This window comes from Anopheles merus, chromosome 3R (genome assembly GCF_017562075.2).
Source record: "Anopheles merus strain MAF chromosome 3R, AmerM5.1, whole genome shotgun sequence".
Lineage (NCBI taxonomy): Eukaryota > Metazoa > Arthropoda > Insecta > Diptera > Culicidae > Anopheles > Anopheles merus.
This window is the reverse complement of record NC_054084.1, coordinates 31,465,283-31,482,270: the sequence shown is the minus strand read 5'-3', so window position 1 is coordinate 31,482,270 and position 16,988 is coordinate 31,465,283. Positions and strand designations below refer to the sequence as shown.

Genomic DNA, 16,988 nt, shown 5'->3' with positions numbered 1-16,988 from the left:
TTGTAGGCGAGTTCCTTTGCACCACTTCACCTAACGCCCCACACCCCTAGAGGCACCCATTCGTCCCTCGCCACCTAGTCTCGGAGGCGGCAGCAGCAGCAACCAAACCCGGGGCCGGGGCAGTACACTATAGATAAATAGAGTAGTGAACCGGTACGGTGGCGTTAGTAGCTGCTCAGAACTTCACCAGTGCTGTTCTAAGGTTCGCTTGCGCCCACCAAGTGTTTGTTTTCTTCTTCCCTGTTGGAGACCCCCACCCAAGTCGTAGTAGCAGTAGTTGCCGCCAGCGTTTTATTAGGTGTTGCAAGTGTCGCAGCTTCTTTCCAAGCACTACCTCAGCATTACTAGCACACGCACACACCCTCCGTGCGCGTCTCTAGCCGTCCTTGGTGGCTCTTCAAGTGCGTGCGTGTGTGTGTTTGCTAGGCCAAGTTCAAACTAGCTCCAACTGCTGCCACCGGCACACCAAAGTCGCACCGCGAAGGATCTTGCGGAGGATCGGAATGAGAGCGATGACAACGGGCAAGGCCGCCGCCACGGTGGATCGGCTGCTGACAGTCGGCTACCTACTGGTCAGTGTCGGGGCCATGATCACCCTCGTCGGTGCCGGTTTGCGTAAGTATCGTTCCGTTTTGCTTTATTTCCCTTGGTGCTGGGTGACAATTTTTATTGATGCTTTATTTAACTTTCCTTACGCTGGCTCGATAAATGCTACTCTTTAATGTTAGATTAACAATTATGGGGGTTAAATGGTTACGTATCTATTATTACGAACCTCTTGCATCACTTGCTCCGGAGGGGAGAGGGGTGATCATCGAACAAGATGTTCCACTTCTGACGCATTCTACCCGTCACCAGTCTGTACCTTTGACCCTAGTTTTACCGGTTTGCTCGCGCAAGTGCCTCTGACAATTGGCACTGATTACTTGGTACTGCGTTTGCTTATCGGTGGGCCGGGTGTTAATTACAGTGCGCGTCTGATTGCGGTTAAACAGAGCCACTCGCGGGGTGGTATCATTCATCAACGATCGAAGCATCCCATAATTGCTTCAGTCTAGTGACTTCGCCGGGAGCGTTGATGAGGATTAATGGGGTAATATAATAAGGCAGTAAGCGCACTACCCGGGGGGAGTCTTTCATATAATGTATTTGATATTAGTTACATGTTCGATAACATCTTTTGTTATGGTAAAGAAGTATTTCTATTCCATCCTAGTCACGGCACCAACATACATACATACATACATATAGAACATTGGCAATTACAGGATAACAAGGGTTTTTTAAAAACATTTTTGCATGCATAAGAGTGCCCCAATATTGCATTGGTTTTAAACTTGTTGAGTATTTAACAGTAAAAAAAGTGTGGTATAAATTATAAAATGTGTAAAAAATAGTAAATTCCTCTAACTTTCCCAGTATCCTAAGAATTTTTCTAGAAGCAATGTATACAACCCTCTTCACCATCTAACACATTCTATTTGACATTAAATCCTTGCAATAAAGTATTTTTTTCTAGCTACTGCACCAGTTGAAATCCATCGAGTAGCATAATTTTAATTCCTGGTCACGGCACCAATCTCCATGCAAAATCATTGCACAATTGACACCCGAAAGCGTTCTCTTCTGTAAAATTATAGTTTTATTTGTTTATTTGGCATTTAGTATCTTGCATGGGCTTGCTGGGACACTTGCTTTTAAAATAAATCTATAATTAATCTACAAACGCTATCAAACAGCTACAGTGCTATCAATGAACAAACGAGAGACAATTGGTTTTGAGCTGGTTTATACAAATGTTGAGATCAAAGAACCTTTAGTATTTGTTGAAGCATTGTATCATTGGGTTTAAAGGCGCATTATAGGAATGTGCAGATTTTGAGAACATAGGTTTTACAGGGTTTTCCACGATTCATTGGTTGATTCCCATAAATTTTTGGTGGCTTCCATATATATATATATATATATATATATATATATATATATATATATATATATATATATATATATATATATATATATATATATATATATATATATATATATATATATATATATATATATATATATTTTTTTTTTTTTTTTTTTGGTGCGTTCCCACGATTTTTTAGCCGTTTCCCAGAATTTTTCGGCCCAATGGTATTGATATCCAATCGGAAAATACCAATCAATTATGGGAACGCACCAAAAAATTATAGAAACTGACCAATAAATCGTGGGAAACCCTGTAACAGCTAACGTGACCTGAGAGGTTGCTCAGGAGCATAGCGATTCAGCTTTTCCAGCAGGTAGGGAGAGTCTATGTCTCCGCAGATTATCATCGTGACAAAAGTATCCTCTAATGTCTGGTGTTTATGTACTAAGGTTTGCAGACCAAGATGCATGCACCGTGACAGGTAATCTAATTGCTGTGATGTCGCCCAATGTAATTGGTATATTGTTATTTTGGAGAATATGCTTTTGTATGCTTTCCATCCCAGTCGTCCATACGTAACAGAATGGAGAACTGGAAAGAACTGAGTTAGACTCTAAGATGCATCTTTTATCTATTGGATCTTTTCTCTCAAGAGTTTGCCTGATTACAAATCCTAACATCATATTGGCTTTGGTTATAATAGAGTTGTAAGGCGCGCGAAAGAGGATAGTGATAAATCAAGGATCACACCAAGATCCCTGACTGATGACGCGCGGGACTACTCATAACTGTGTAATTTAGTAACAAAAGTTTAAAGGGTTTCATTTCTTAATGAATGTAAAAGCCTTAGTTTGTTTTGCCAAACACCTGAAGTGCTGAATAGGTTAAGATTGAGCTCTGGAGCACCTTGGGGAACACACAAGGCTCCAGATTGAGCCTTGGGGAACTCCTGAAGAATTTGTGAATGTTTCCGAAACGACGTGCCCTATTCTTACAGAATACATTCTGTCCGTCAGGCATAATTTCAACCATTCGATGGTCACTGTATCGTCTAGTTTTGTCATCGGAAACACCACAACACCTTCTTCACCTCACCGTTTTCTGTGTCACCTGCCAGCTCCTTCCCCCCTTTTCAAACAGGGGCAAACGAATGTCAGCTCCATTAGAGCCAGCCCGGTCACACTGACTGACCCCCGTCACTGACAGATTAATGAGGATAATTTCTTATCCCACAAGATGCGCATCGAACTGCGTACGATATGCATACGCCCCATTCCTAATCAGACGGTGGAAGTATCGCGTGCGCTTTCCCGCTCCTTTGCTCATCGACCTTATCAGCTCTAATTCAGCCCAACCCAACCCTCCCAACGAGGGGATAATAAAAATGCACAATTTGTGGTTTTGTTGCAGGAGGGGGCTGGGCTGGTGGATCATCAAGACCGGCAATCGCGTAATCGGATGAATGCATATTATCGGTAGCTGCTACGTCCACACAATGCTATGTTTTACACAGCGGGCAGCCTAACAAGCGCACTGTAGGCTTCCCAAGCATGATTTGGTGCAGGCGTGATTATCGTCGTTGTTGCTTATACGTTTATATTTACTATTCTGGGGCCGTGGAGGGATCATTTTTGCATTTACTAAACCAAACATTAGGTAGCGAGGGGAGAGAAGGGAGCATCATCATCAGCCCTGCAACCTGCTGTTTGCTTCATCATTGTTATTCACGATCGCTTGGCCAGGGGACGGTAGGCAGCACTGTGAAATTGTGTTTTGGGCCAGCAAAGTGCAAGTGTGTGTGTGTGTGTGTTAGTTTTTCCACACTCTTTCGCTCGCTCGCAAAACAGGGTGAGAGTGAGTGAGGTGCGATTTTGATCGTGATCTTGGCGCTAGAGTTTTCACACGGTGTGTGTGTCTGTGTGTGTCGGGCGGTTGGCTGCAGGCAGTTCCTGGTTCGATAAAACATGCGCGCTCCCTTGCCTAATTGGTACGTCGATAGAATAGAATCGATGTTTCTCTCAATATGGTTTCTGATACACTAAAGGGAAGCTGTTCGATCAGTTGCGTTCGTATACAGGAACAAAAGTATGTTACAGTTCGATTGTTTGTTTTAAAACATTAATTAACTTGCTGTTTGTTTGCTTGCGATGGACGTAACCTTATCCGGTTCGAGCATCGCAAACAATGTTGAAGAACGTTAAGTTGACGATGCGTGATGTTTTGCAAACCGTACGATCGTACAAAGCAGCGGACGACACTATTCTCATTCTAAGGAAGACGACGTCCAAGTCAATGCCAACGACACCGCTCAAGCACGTCGTCGCACACATCACACATCGTTAGAAAAAATGTGTAACAACGGAAACGGTGATCATATTTTAAAAGCTGCCAACGATCACATCCAGCTAACAATATTGCTGAAGCAACAGGGAAATAAACAAGCTATCAGAGCATTACTCATGCAAGTGTGCGATAAGTAACACACTTAAAAATCACTTCAACATCACATGAGCGAGTAACAAGATAAAAATGGATGTTTTTTTTAATAATGATACAAAAACCACATAGAACTGCTTCTTCTTCTACCGCACCTGTCGGTTGTGCACGGAAACTAGTTTGAGCTCTCGAAACAGGCATGCGAAACTAGTTACAAGCACTAATCTAAGCTGCCAGCCTGTTTCGCGGCTGGATAATCTGCAATGCGAAACTAATCGGCTAATCGGCGTGGCGGGAAATACTTCCCTACCCTACCCCGTTTCAGTGCTAGTTCCTGTACCCTGTCACCTGTCACTACCTAAGGAGTTGTATGAGAAGGTCGGGAATTTACTCACTGATTATGCTGTAAACTGGTTGCAATATCTGGATGAATTCATAAAACGGAAAGTAATTCCCCATGGAGCAGCAGTGTTTCTTCGATTGGGCTTCGAGTGTTGCCGAATGCATTCCGTTATAAAGTCTGACACGCGAGCCAGAGAAGAGTAGCAAAAGCAGAGCACATAAACAAGAGCAAACAAACACAAAAAAACACACACACGCGGTGTTCGTTTGCTACGGTGGCATTGAAGTCTTTCGTGTGTATGTTTTTATATGAATGGTGTGGTGTGCTCTCGCGCGGTCTGGAGCCTTGTGTGTTCCGCGCTCGCAAACAAGTTCGAACCGAAAATCCGAGTCAAGTTCAAGGTGAAGCAGGGGTGATTTTCCGACCTGATCGGGGTAATCAGATACAGACACACAGCCACACATGAACAGTGCTGCTGCTGGGGGGAGCAATGAAGAGTTCGTTTCCTTTTTCCGCAACACATATTAAATCATTTTGGCAGCTGGACAGCTTTGTTGTGGCAGACACTGCTCGGCTCTTGTGCGTATGATGTGTCTCAAAGCCCCCGCACGCGGCTGGATGGTGGGTGAATATCGTTTTCTTTCTGAGACGCGTCAGCTGCCTTTCCCTCTTTCCTCGCTTTCTTGATTGATGCCCGGAAACAACCGATCGCTCGGTGCACGCAATGTGCGAAAGGGGCCCCCATTGCCATCATTGTAAATAAGAAAAGATATAGCGCTTTTTGACATGCAATTGGCAATCGCTACCGCCCGTTCAGCCCGTTGTGCGGCTTGGCAAAGAGGCACGTGGAGCACAAAAAGCGACACCAGCATACGGAACAAAACAATGTACCAACGAATGTGTCAACGAATGCTTGTACCTTGTAAATGCTCCCTGTGCTGGAAGGTGTGATCTTTTCCTCCCATTTAATTGCGACGAGAAAGGAGAAAATTAAATAAAGCTCCTACAATAAACAGACAGTCAGTCGGTCGGTACGCGAGTCGCTCGGCAGTCGTTCATTCCCTTCTCGGCAAGGGTGTTCTAGACGGTCGTAAAACTGTTCCACTACAAACCGCTAGCTGCTAGCTAATTTGTTCTTCAAACATTGGCGCCGCGATCAGATGGAGAACGCAAAGAGCTGATCGCAAATGGAAGATAGAGGGCCGTTCTTTCTTTCGAAAGCATACCGTTTCGCTCTTTTGCTAGCATTTTTTGAAACAAGGCGAAAAGCACAGCGATCTTGCTGTAGGAGCGGGAAGCTAAATTTAGATAATTACATTGAAAGTCCAATAATTAAATCGAAAGCTCCTCTTCCTGCGCTTAATGATCTAATGCTGTAACCGGTTACAAACATTCTAACTCAAACGATCACTTTCATTCTACGCCGATCCTCTGCTCAAACTTGCTAATTGCCAACCGGATAAAAGCAACATTCCGACGGCAAAAAAAAAGCAAAGGGACTAACCATGTTTTTGGCTACCTTTTTTTTGCGTACCTTCCATAAGCCCCAAACCATTCAAGCGCCAAGTGATAATAGTCTAAGAAAGGGACAGACCGCAAAGGGGTTTGATATGCCGTCCCTAGGTAATCCCTGCGCGAGCGCCACATAAAAATCCCTCATTTCGGGGGGAGGGACAGAACTGCTCGTGTGTGATTCACGCAAATTATGATGTGCTTCACAAGCCTCTGTTTTGGGTGGAAGGGGGGGGGGGAAGAGAGGTGAAGCGTTAGAATTAAGTAAGCCTACCGCGAGCTCCAATTGTTTGAGCGCGCCCGTTGTCTCGATGTGTCTGCGTGTCTATAAAATGATGCGAACGCGAGAACGATGCGCAACACTCGGTCGGAGTGCGCGTGACGGATAGGTTCTGCGGCAAGCGAACGTGCGGCAAACGGTTTCACAGCGCGGGTGCTTATACGCTTTTCGGGTTGCCACTTTTCGGCGTGATACGGACGTGTGTGATACGTGGTAGGGTAGAGTAGTTGCTGCTGCTTTTTTATTGTTTTGTCGCAGATCGAGATTCGCCTTACGATGCAGCAACCAGCGTGGAGCAGTAATCGTGCCGCCCAGTCGGTAGCGCTAGCCGCCGTGCTTGTCCTGCTGGCGGTGCATTACAGTGGTGCCGTGTTTCGTACGTATCCTTTCCTGATAATTGTACCGACGCCAAAACGACTAGCGGAAGCGAATGAAAAGAAAATTGGGTGCAAAACCATTGCTCAACCGTTAGTGTTACATAATCGTCACTTTGTTCAGGCTGAGCGGTATCCCCCTTTCGTCTGTACGTGTGCCCTTCGCGCTTGATTAGAAGCGATACGGAACAATCGGAACAAATTGGAGTAAATCGTGCTTGTGGTTGGCTATTGTGTTGCGTGGTTGAGGCACGTTCTCAAGCCGTTCGGGGGAATAATTAAGCACGGATGTGGTGGAGAAAAAACAAGTGCACTGAAAGGGGTTTTTAAGTGAACTTCAAGTACCTTCCAAAAACAAGTAGCACAGCAGTCTGATAATAGGAAGCGAAATGCGAAATACAGTCTTCCTATGAGAAGTGTTTGCAATCGGAACTTAACTCCGAATTCGCTTCGGCTAGTCGATCGATGTGAAGTTATAAATATTCAACAGGCACATCCAACACTTAAACACCTTAACGGAAGCGAACCGTTTGAAGCAGATTAATCAACCGCTACTCTCTTCAACCCCTTTGTATTTTGTTTAGCTACCGTTTTGCGTGCCTGTCCCCGCAACTCGACCGACCTGAACCAGTGCATCATCGAGGTGGTGAACGAGCTGCGACCGCGGCTAGCGACGGGCGACTTTGGCGAAAACTTCACCATCACCTCGCTCGAGCCGATCAAGATCGACCGGCTGACGATCGAGCGGGGCGAAAACTTTAAGGCAAACTTTACCAACTTCCGGATCAGCGGTGCGACGCACGAGAAGACGGGCTTCATCGTGAAGAAGCTAAAGTAGGCGTTGGCGTTGCGAACGGGTTCGTCGCTTGCTAGATCGGGCTAATTGTTTTTTGTTTGCTTTTTCTTGTTTCGTTTTAGAACCGATATTGACAATCGACAGATTAATGCCACCATCCTGCTGCCGAAGCTGCAGGTCAACTCGAAGTACTCGCTCAAGATGAGCATTCTGGTGCTGCAGATCAATGGCGATGGTGATCTGCAGGTGAATCTGAGTGAGTAACGCGGCTGAAGGAGTTTAGTGTTCAATCGTACTGACCCATACCCTCTCCCCCGAACGACACCAGCCGACACCAAGGTAAGCCTGAAGCTGACGTTCTACACGGAAACGGTCGACGGGGAGGAGTACTTCCGCTTCAATCCGATCAATCTGCGCGTTAAGTTTGGCAAGGCACGGTTCTATCTGAAGAATCTGTTCAACGGCGATCCGACGCTGGAGATGATCGGCAACCAGGCGATCAACGAAAATCCGGACGTGCTGCTGGATGAGGTGAAGGGCGGCATTGAGGAGAATTTGGCCAAACTGTTCACCAAGATTGCGAGCGAGGTGGTCAAGGATGCACTGTTCGAGGAGGTGTTCCCGTGGAGCTAAGGAGGCCCCTCCTTAGCGGCAAGTGAGATAAAGGAAGAGGTGGAGAGAGGTGGTAATAGGCGCAAAAGAAAGGGGGGTCAGATATATTGAGAAACAAAAACAAACACGTGAGCACTAAGCTGTGTATGTTGTGATGTGTGTTTTTCTGTTGGTTCCTTGTTGCCTTGCAATCTTGTGCGGCGTTAGAGGCGAAGCGTTTGATTTTGAGGAGAAGCAAACGATGCAATAAATATGGAGAATCCTTTGTTTTGTAGCTGGATGAGTACGATGGATTTTTGTTTTTGAGAACACAATGTCAAACTAAAAATACGATCCATGAATTGGTATTAGCAAATTGATGTTTCCAAAATGTTTCTTTTTGTTTTTGATTTTATCAATCTCATCTTGTGTTCCTAGTATATTTGCATTCTTTAATACGTAATTAGTAAGTTGACGGTGAGATGGCCTGACGGTCCATTCAGATAGATGCGTTCGCTCCCACAAGACCGGATCGAATCGATTTCCAACTCAATCATGTACCCATAGCAAGCAATTGACTTATTTAACTGTCTACGTGATGCTATTGTAATATGTCTCGGAAGCTTTAAAATGAATCGGCATTTCTGCGTGTAGGTTATTACCCCAAAAAGGAGAAAAAAGAGAAGTTCATTACAACTCCAGCTCTCTTTTGCCCCAAAAACTAGTTTCAAAAAACGCAAAATAACTTCTTTCTACAACAATGAATCGGCAGAGGTATCTCATCGTTTCATTGCTAAATTGAAAACGTATGCATTCAAGAACAATGCACTCTCTCTGCCCCTAAATGTATGCAACACACGGTTGAACCTTGTAATGGTTTGTGTCTTGGCTAAGTTACTATGGGATTGGCCAAAGGTTTAGGTTTTAAAATGCAATATTTACACTTTTAATGCCTCCTTATTCTTCATTGTATGTACATAATAATTATCGCTCCCCTCAGAATGGCTGTTGTTACTGCTCGTACAACATAGAGTAATGTCATCGGTACCATTACACAGCTGTTTTAAGAAACTTATTACTTCTTTCAAGATTCCGGCTAAACATTACAACCTCGCCATCAATAGTATACATCAATAAAGATGCAATTTGGCTGTTAATAACCTGGCTGCCAGGAGCCATTTGAAAGCTTTAACGGCTAATGAACTAGCTTTTAATCTTGCTTTGATTTTTTCGATAATGTTCTTTGAGCAACTGAATTAGCATTTTTAGCATTATGTAATTACATTGAAATTTAGCTAAGAAAGTAGCACTATTTTTACTGCACAGCCGTTCGTTTAAAGATCACCGTCGGCCTGGACAAACACTTACGTACCTTTGGGCTGTAGGTAAACCATGAAGAACAACAGCTTTGTTTACCAGCGCCAATCAAAACATTACACATAGTACCGGAAAGAGCTTTAAAATGTTAACAATTTGTAGACAGACCACAAACAAACGCCGTATTTCCGATCGATTTTGTGTACCGATCGGCTCGATACGATCCACGACACCACGCTGCCCACCCCGCCGTGGGGAAAACCCTTATCGGCTTGTCAATTAATTACAATAAAAATCAGTTTACTGAGTCGTGGAGCTTTTCAAACAGTCGTTTTATCAGGATTGGGGTTTTTAATGTTAGCAGACAAAAAAAATCCAACAAAGCGGGATAAAACCGCCCGCAACACCTTCCCGTACTGGTTAGAAAGTCGCTTTACAGTCGTCGTAAAGAATCTACTCTTGCTAATGCTTGGCAGGATGGTTCCATGCAAAGCACAAATTCCTTCACAGCAAGCGCTCGCCCGGTCAACCGGTAGCAGCACACCGTGTTTGCCTTTCCAATCAACCTCCCGGGCTCCAGCTCCCGAAAATCTTCTTCCCTTAACTTCGACGCTCGGACAATACAAACAACGCCGCGAACATAAACTGCGCGGGTGATTCGGCTAAAAAAACAAATCAAAACAAACTGCGACAACGCCGAATTCTGGCCAACACGATGATGGCATCAGCAATGTCGTCTCGGTCGTTGTTTGGTGCCTAACGCCACTATTTATATTCACCCGCTTTCCAGCCGTTTCCTTCCCTCCCCCGGCGGACAAAAGCATACATTTTATCCAGAATGTATGATATTGAATACTGGTCTCAGGTTTAGAACAAATTGAAGATCACCTTTTCGGAGGTTAAGTCGCCATGTTTTCTTCCTTCTTTGAGCTCAAAACTGCATCCGCGAATGCATCGCGGAACGGTGCAGCTGGAGTGTGGCAGGCTTAACCACTCGTTGACCTACCCCTCCGACCTGGCGCACACTTCGGAGGCCGCAAGTAGGCAGCAGTGGCAGCCCGGAACAGGCTCACACCGCCCATCACTCCTCCCCCCGTGGGTGCGTATGTGTCGTCGTTCGTCGATCGCGATCGTTGCCGTGCGTACGTGTGTGTGTGTGCGTCGTGATCGTTTCGCGCGTCGCGCACGCTCTGGACCACAGTCATCTATAAAAGGTAGCCGCCAGTCGATCATCGGCGATAGTAGCGATCGTTGTGCGTTCGATTTCGCAGCCTGGCACGGTAAAGCAACACACAGCCACGCATTCTCTCGTTCTTCGTCCACCGAACAGGCAGAGGAAAAGTGAGAGTGCGTTCCGTTCTTTGCGGCAGCAAAAAAGAGGACACGGAGTTTGGAATCGAACACGCGGCTACAACGCCAGAGGCTTTCCAAGCATTCCACCGCGCGCAAGTTCACGGTCACAGCGGACCCGAAAGTGAAGTGCACGTGTGCTGAGTGTACAGATTGAGCAAGTGGGTGGAAACAACAGTGAGAAAGAAAGTGAAACCGGAAAGTAAACCAGCCAAGCGCGCAAGCATGCTGCAAACGACGAACCTGGTGTGGATCGCCCTAGCGGCGATCGTGTACCTCGGGGGAAGCTTCGCCGCACTCCGTAAGTGTCACAGCTAAGCTTACGAGCTTACCGATCAGCTTATAATAGTAATTTTTGTGCCAATTTTCGTGGAAATGTGTGGAATTTTCCTCGCTACGAATAACCACGGTGTAATACGTAACGAGGCTGCAATGCAAGTCATTAGCTTCCCCCAGCGATTACGTTACCGTACGATTGCTTGCGAGCTCTGCTCCAGTTTTCCAAAAGCCTCAGCCTGCTCTTCCCACGCTCGTGTTCCGTTCGCGAGCGGGGTCTGCCTTTTGGGCGGAAATAATTTCACCGTCAGCCGTCAGCTTTTCCGACCTGCATTCCTTGTTGGTTTCCTCCCCACCGCCGAGGGATGCATCTGTGCTGTGGACTTGGAACTCCACGATTCCCGTGAAATGCGGTGGGAGACCGTCCGTCAGATCGAGAGGGGTCCGTGGGGTTGGGTACAGCGGCTGAAGGTTGGGAATTATAATTTAGCAATTGGGATGCGATACGATCGTAAGTGCGCTTCGACTGGAATGGCGATCCTATCGTGGCCGATGTATGTGTGTGTATGGCTTGTAGCTTGCATAATCGTACGTGGGGAAAAATTAACCCCATCTCCGGGTCTTATGTACGATTAGCAGTGAAGTTGCATTAGGAAAATGGTTTAATTGGCCATTGAATTAAAGTGGAATGTTCTGCTAAGCACAGGGATAAGAGTTGGCAACGATTTAGTAAAAAAATAGTTCCGATGGGATTTATAGTTAACTTTAGAGTACAGAGAATTCTGGATCTCGGAAGAAGAGAGATGAAGAGATCATATAGTAACTTCGCCATACCTTGGACGCCTCTCTAATGCAGTTCTAGAAACAATTTTTTTATCACATTTCAAACCATCCCAAAATTTAATATATTGAATTATTAACTATTAAGTAAAATGTATTTACTAAAGAATTAATTCTGCAGTTTTAGTTAACTCATATTCCGATCCTGATACTGAGTCCATCGTTTATAGGACTTGTAGGCAAATTTTGTGGAGCTACATATTGACCAACACTGTGGCAAAAATTGATGAAGAGTTAGTAATAAACAGCTTGAGTGAGCAATTGACCATATTTTCATGAACAAGTTGCAGCTAATACGTTGTGCAACAAACTCAAGGAATCATCTAAAACTTATTCTGGAGGCAGCTGGAAAAAGTCTCACATTGATAGGCTTTGAATTCTTCCCAATTCTAGGTCTCTTTAACATAATTTTGAGGTACTTGTCCATCTTAAGCGGTATTGAAGTTGCTCTCTTATCTCTTTTAGAGCTTCTACTAGGCAGGATTCTCTATAAAAAAGTTGATAAAATCTGAAATAGACTACCAAATTGTATAAACACTAGTACATCGAATGTGACAACGTTTTCCACAATCTAAAACGATATTATGTCTCAAAATTCAAGTTGAACATACATTCAGATATGTTTGGAGCTAAAGAATCGATTGACCTGATTGTGTTTGTACATCGAAGTGTACAAGAACCTTAAATTAAAACATTCCTTGCAGGAGGAACACACAGTAAATTACCATTCATCTCCAATCAGCTCGTAAGCTTGTAATCAAAAGTGCAATACCGCATGACCGCGCACTTCTAGCCCATTCCACCACTCACGTGAGCATGAATGCGCAACCAGCAAACACGGATAGTAGAATGATATGTTTACTGCTAGTCCTACTCAAAATCACAACCTCGAGTATCCTTACCATACGCTTCAGTTAAGTCGGAAGAACACTAACTGGCTGCACGCGCCAACCGATGCCCTCTCCAAAAACGTGACACTTGACCTCGGGAACCGGACGGGAACTGTAATCGGGAAACCGTGTAGTTAGCGCACCGTGTAATCTACTGGCATGGTGCACCACATTCGCAAAGGCGGTTGAAAGGTCACGCTTGTTTTCAATTTTGCGCCGAGCTAACTGGTTCGCCGGTTAATGCTATACCCTGGGCAGTGCTTACTAACGGAACTTCTAACGTTTTCCCTGTGGTTTCGTTGTATGTATCCTCGTACGAGTACGCTCAACCGCCCTTAGACCGCTCATGATTATTAACCCCGGGCTCGGGTCGGACTGTGTGTGTGAGAGTGGCGTAATAGCCCGTGAGGACATACGACCTTGGCCGTAGTGTTATATGTCGCGTCGTTTGCGCGTACGTTCCGGTTGTGGTTCTGTTCTGTCTCCGACTAATTGAGGCGTGTGCGCAAAAACCAGAAGAGGCCGTTTAATTGTAGCCCGATTAACCCGGGCCTGTGGCGTGTGGCCCGGAGAGTCTCTCTCTCCTCCTCGTCTCCTTCTCTCTCTCTCTCTCTCTCTCTCTCTCTCTCTCGATCCCGATCGACACAATTGTTTCAACAATCTTACGCGCTTACCTTGCGCCGTGCGTATGAGTCACGTATCTCCGATTAGACCGTGGCGTTGAGCAAAGCAGTCCAAACCCCGAGAGATGTGTTGAATTTCCGCGCACGCACGCACAGTTTTGTTTAAAAAAAATACATTACATCAAACGTTGCAGAACCTTCTAGTATGATCAGTGTGTGTGTGTGTAATAGTAGCTTGTTAATATTCCCGACAAGTAGCCCCGTATTGATTGAACGGTGGCCTCTCCCCACGAAAGCGTCTTTGTGCACTTGACATTGAGCGCGGTTTGACAGTACACAGTCTCTTCGGTGGGCTGGAACTACCCTTCCCACACCCATTTCCGGTCATCAAGTGCGACGATGATTTAATAGCACCCCCCTTGTTCCCCTTTCTTTCTTTATCACCACCGCTCCAGCGTCCTCCATCAAGGTGTGCTCGAGGAACGATCCCGAGCTGAACCGGTGCGTGATCGAGGCGGTGAACGATCTGCGGCCCCGGCTGGCCACCGGCAAAATTTCCGACGAGTTCCGAATTCCACCGCTGGAACCGCTCGCCCTCGCGACGGTCAACATGGACCGGGGGGCCGAGCTGAAGGCCACCTTCAGCGAGCTGCTCGTGTCGGGGCCGAGCAAGTTCAAGATCGACAACTTGAAGTAAGTGAAGCCCGTTGTGGCGCGGTCGTTCGGGCGTGATTAGATGCTTACCTCTCTTTCTCTCTCTCTCTCTCTCTCTCTTCTCTCTTCACGAACAACAAACCAAAAGGGTCAACATCGAGAAGCTGATCTTCGACTTTAACATCTTCCTGCCGAAGCTGTCCTTCAAGGGAAAGTACGATCTGAAGATTAAGCTGCTGCTGCTTAACATTGCCGGCGTTGGCGACCTTTCCGGAGTGATCGGTATGTGGGAAGCCAGCTCTAGAACGTTCTACTTCTTCTCGAACATTGCGCACACTGCTTTCCTTTCCCTTTTTGCCTTCCCTCACTCCTACAAACAGAAAACAACCAGGCCCGGGTGAAGCTGCTGTGCGAAAAGTACGCCAAGGACGGCAAGGAGTACGTGCGCGTGAAGAAGCTGGTGGTGCGCATCCAGATCGAGAAGGGCCGGTTCGACATGAAGGACCTGTTCCGGGGCGATCCCGTCCTCAGCCAGGCCGGCAACCAGTTTATCAACGAAAACTCGCGCCTCTTCCTGGACGAGCTGACGCCCGGGCTGGAGCGCAGCCTGTCGGACACGTTCAAGGCGACCGCGAACGAGATCATGCAGCAGGCGACGTTCGACGAGATCTTCCCTGCGTAAGTGTCCGCATTGTGGTGTGTCTGTTCGGTTTTGTGTCGTCCTGGGAAGGAGAAGGCGCGAGTGAGATGATCTGTGATTCTGGTGCGCACGAGATGTCGCATCTTGGTTGGGAGGCTGCGTACACACAAAAAAAAAGCGCAGCGTTTTACGCGTTTAAAAATGTACCTTTTTGTCTAGGTCTGTAGGTGTAGTAAGGCACGGTGTAACCCGTGTGTGTTTGTGTCTGTAGTACGGTACTCAATTACTGGGAGGGTAATAAGTAATAAAAACACAATGGTTGTTTTACAATAAAGCTTAGTGGACGCTCGGAAGCGGAAGTATAACACTGACAGGACTGATGATCGGGTGTCAACGGGCGCATCAAGTGAACGTCCGAAACGTCGTTTCACCCCCTGGAGTTAGCGATGATGACAGGCGGCGGCAAGGAGGGAGGGGGGGGGGGCAATCTTTTCATCACAGACGCACTGTGTTGTCTGCCGTTCTTTGGCATTGCGGCCCCCTGCACTTCCGTGTGATCCGTTCCTCTGTTCGCTGGATGACGGAGCAATAAGCTCAATTATGTCGGATGGCGCCTCATAATCTCGGGGAAGGATCGAGACGGTAAGAACTCTTTCCAACACGCAATACCGGCTCTCTGCATGAGCAGGTGGAATTGAAAAGGGGTTTGAGGAATGATGATGGAACCACTTAGCACCACTCGATCGATATGGATGTGCAGGGGGTAGGCAATAATTACATTGATCTAGCGCTGACTGCCGTACGAACAACAGCAACAAAAGCAACGGCAAAAAACACATCATAATAATGCTCACTTATTCGCTTTCATTACACGCTCGGGTACGCCGCTACAGGCGGCCCTGTGATGAGAATTTCTCACCCGCTTGGCGCGGTAAGTGGGCCAGGCTTATCCTATAAAGTACTGACTTCTCTTTGAACTTCTCAGACGTGCCCCGGCCGAACATAAAAGAGTGATATGATTCATGCGTACTGCGTCAATCGGTAAGCGTAGAGAGTGTCAGTGCCTACTTGTGTGTGTGTGTGTGTGTTGCTATTGGCCTTTACTGGAAGTGTTACTATTTCTAGACATTTCTCTATCGATCTTATTAGCAATGTGATTATGGGTGCAACTAGTATGTACGTCATACTAGAAGAGATTGTTGAATTAGCATATCTTGCATCGAATTAAACGGCTGCAAAACGGTTGCACTTTTTGCTTTTGCGAGAAATTCTGCTCCATGTGTTCATGGCTAGAGTGCTATCTTGTGTGTAAATTGTAATTTAAAAGGTTAAGTTCGCTACAAAACAAGCAAAGCAAGGAAGAAAAACATTAATTGATCATTCACGAAACCCTGCAGCCTCCTGTAAGGCAAAGCGAATGAATCATTATATACAATAAAATGTAATGTCACTTTAGCGCTTATCAGAGGTCCTAATCTTTAAAGGTTATTTTTTTACAAAATGTGATATTTTTATAGCACATTTTAAAATCTCAGCATATTTGTAATAGCTTTTAAATATCAACACCAGTGATTTGATAATAAATCAAATAAGCATGTATAGATGTTATTCCTTTTTTTCAAAAATATCATATAAAAACGAGAACGATTAAAAATTTGACCATTGAATATATTATAGCATTTACTACTATTTTAAGCTATCCAAATATGTAAAATTCTTTTATGCTTTGGGATGTGATCCTGATGTAGACTAACACAACTTTATAGTAAAAACAAGACACCAATCTATAATTTTGTTGTTGATTATTTTTATACAGACATTGAGCCGATTGGCCTCATTCGCCTCTTTAGCTAAAAGCTTGTGAATATGTCGCTAAAGCTTGTATAGGTTGACATTATCGCGTAGGTTGTTACGCCAAAAAGAAGAATAATAAGTAGCGCAAGCTCTATGGATTTTGTAGATTTATGAATTCTTTTGCGATTCATGCGATTCAATTCTAAGGGATTCATGATAATGACGCTATTCAGTTAACAATATTGACAGTCTGCAATATGAATCGCAGATCAGGCTTTCAGTGGCATTATTTGATCTCACTAAATTCACTGATTTGAGTGTTATTCTTATATGGCGTCGTGACTGGGCTGAGCTATT

General features: G+C 45.4%; 2 protein-coding genes across 3 annotated transcripts; both read left to right on the top strand.

Moving 5' to 3' along the window:
* Positions 1–178: 178 nt before the first annotated feature.
* Positions 179–8,542, top strand: LOC121596548. 2 transcript variants are annotated; one of them, XM_041921588.1, is made up of 4 exons: positions 179–615; positions 7,445–7,694; positions 7,779–7,912; positions 7,985–8,542. In XM_041921588.1, exons 1-4 carry the CDS (start codon positions 504–506, stop codon positions 8,287–8,289), a joined length of 801 nt encoding a protein of 266 aa, XP_041777522.1. In that variant the 5' UTR covers positions 179–503; the 3' UTR covers positions 8,290–8,542. The 2 variants fall into 2 exon arrangements, with proteins under 2 accessions (XP_041777522.1, XP_041777523.1); XM_041921589.1 differs by lacking the exon at positions 179–615 and adding an exon at positions 6,551–6,862.
* Positions 8,543–10,784: 2,242 nt separating this feature from the next.
* Positions 10,785–15,202, top strand: LOC121596549 (protein takeout-like). The gene is made up of 4 exons (XM_041921590.1): positions 10,785–11,215; positions 13,999–14,236; positions 14,346–14,479; positions 14,578–15,202. Exons 1-4 carry the CDS (start codon positions 11,140–11,142, stop codon positions 14,877–14,879), a joined length of 750 nt encoding a protein of 249 aa, XP_041777524.1. The 5' UTR covers positions 10,785–11,139; the 3' UTR covers positions 14,880–15,202.
* Positions 15,203–16,988: the final 1,786 nt, after the last annotated feature.

Excerpts from the sequence above, each read along its gene's own strand:
- LOC121596548 (XM_041921588.1), top strand. The coding sequence starts at position 504 with ATGAGAGCGATGACAACGGGCAAGGCCGCCGCCACGGTGGATCGGCTG. Across the intron at positions 616-7,444 it reads CCTCGTCGGTGCCGGTTTGC|CTACCGTTTTGCGTGCCTGT; the intron begins GTAAGTATCGTT and ends TATTTTGTTTAG. Across the intron at positions 7,913-7,984 it reads TGATCTGCAGGTGAATCTGA|CCGACACCAAGGTAAGCCTG; the intron begins GTGAGTAACGCG and ends GAACGACACCAG.
- LOC121596549 (XM_041921590.1), top strand. The coding sequence starts at position 11,140 with ATGCTGCAAACGACGAACCTGGTGTGGATCGCCCTAGCGGCGATCGTG. Across the intron at positions 11,216-13,998 it reads GGGAAGCTTCGCCGCACTCC|CGTCCTCCATCAAGGTGTGC; the intron begins GTAAGTGTCACA and ends CCACCGCTCCAG. Across the intron at positions 14,237-14,345 it reads TTCAAGATCGACAACTTGAA|GGTCAACATCGAGAAGCTGA; the intron begins GTAAGTGAAGCC and ends ACAAACCAAAAG.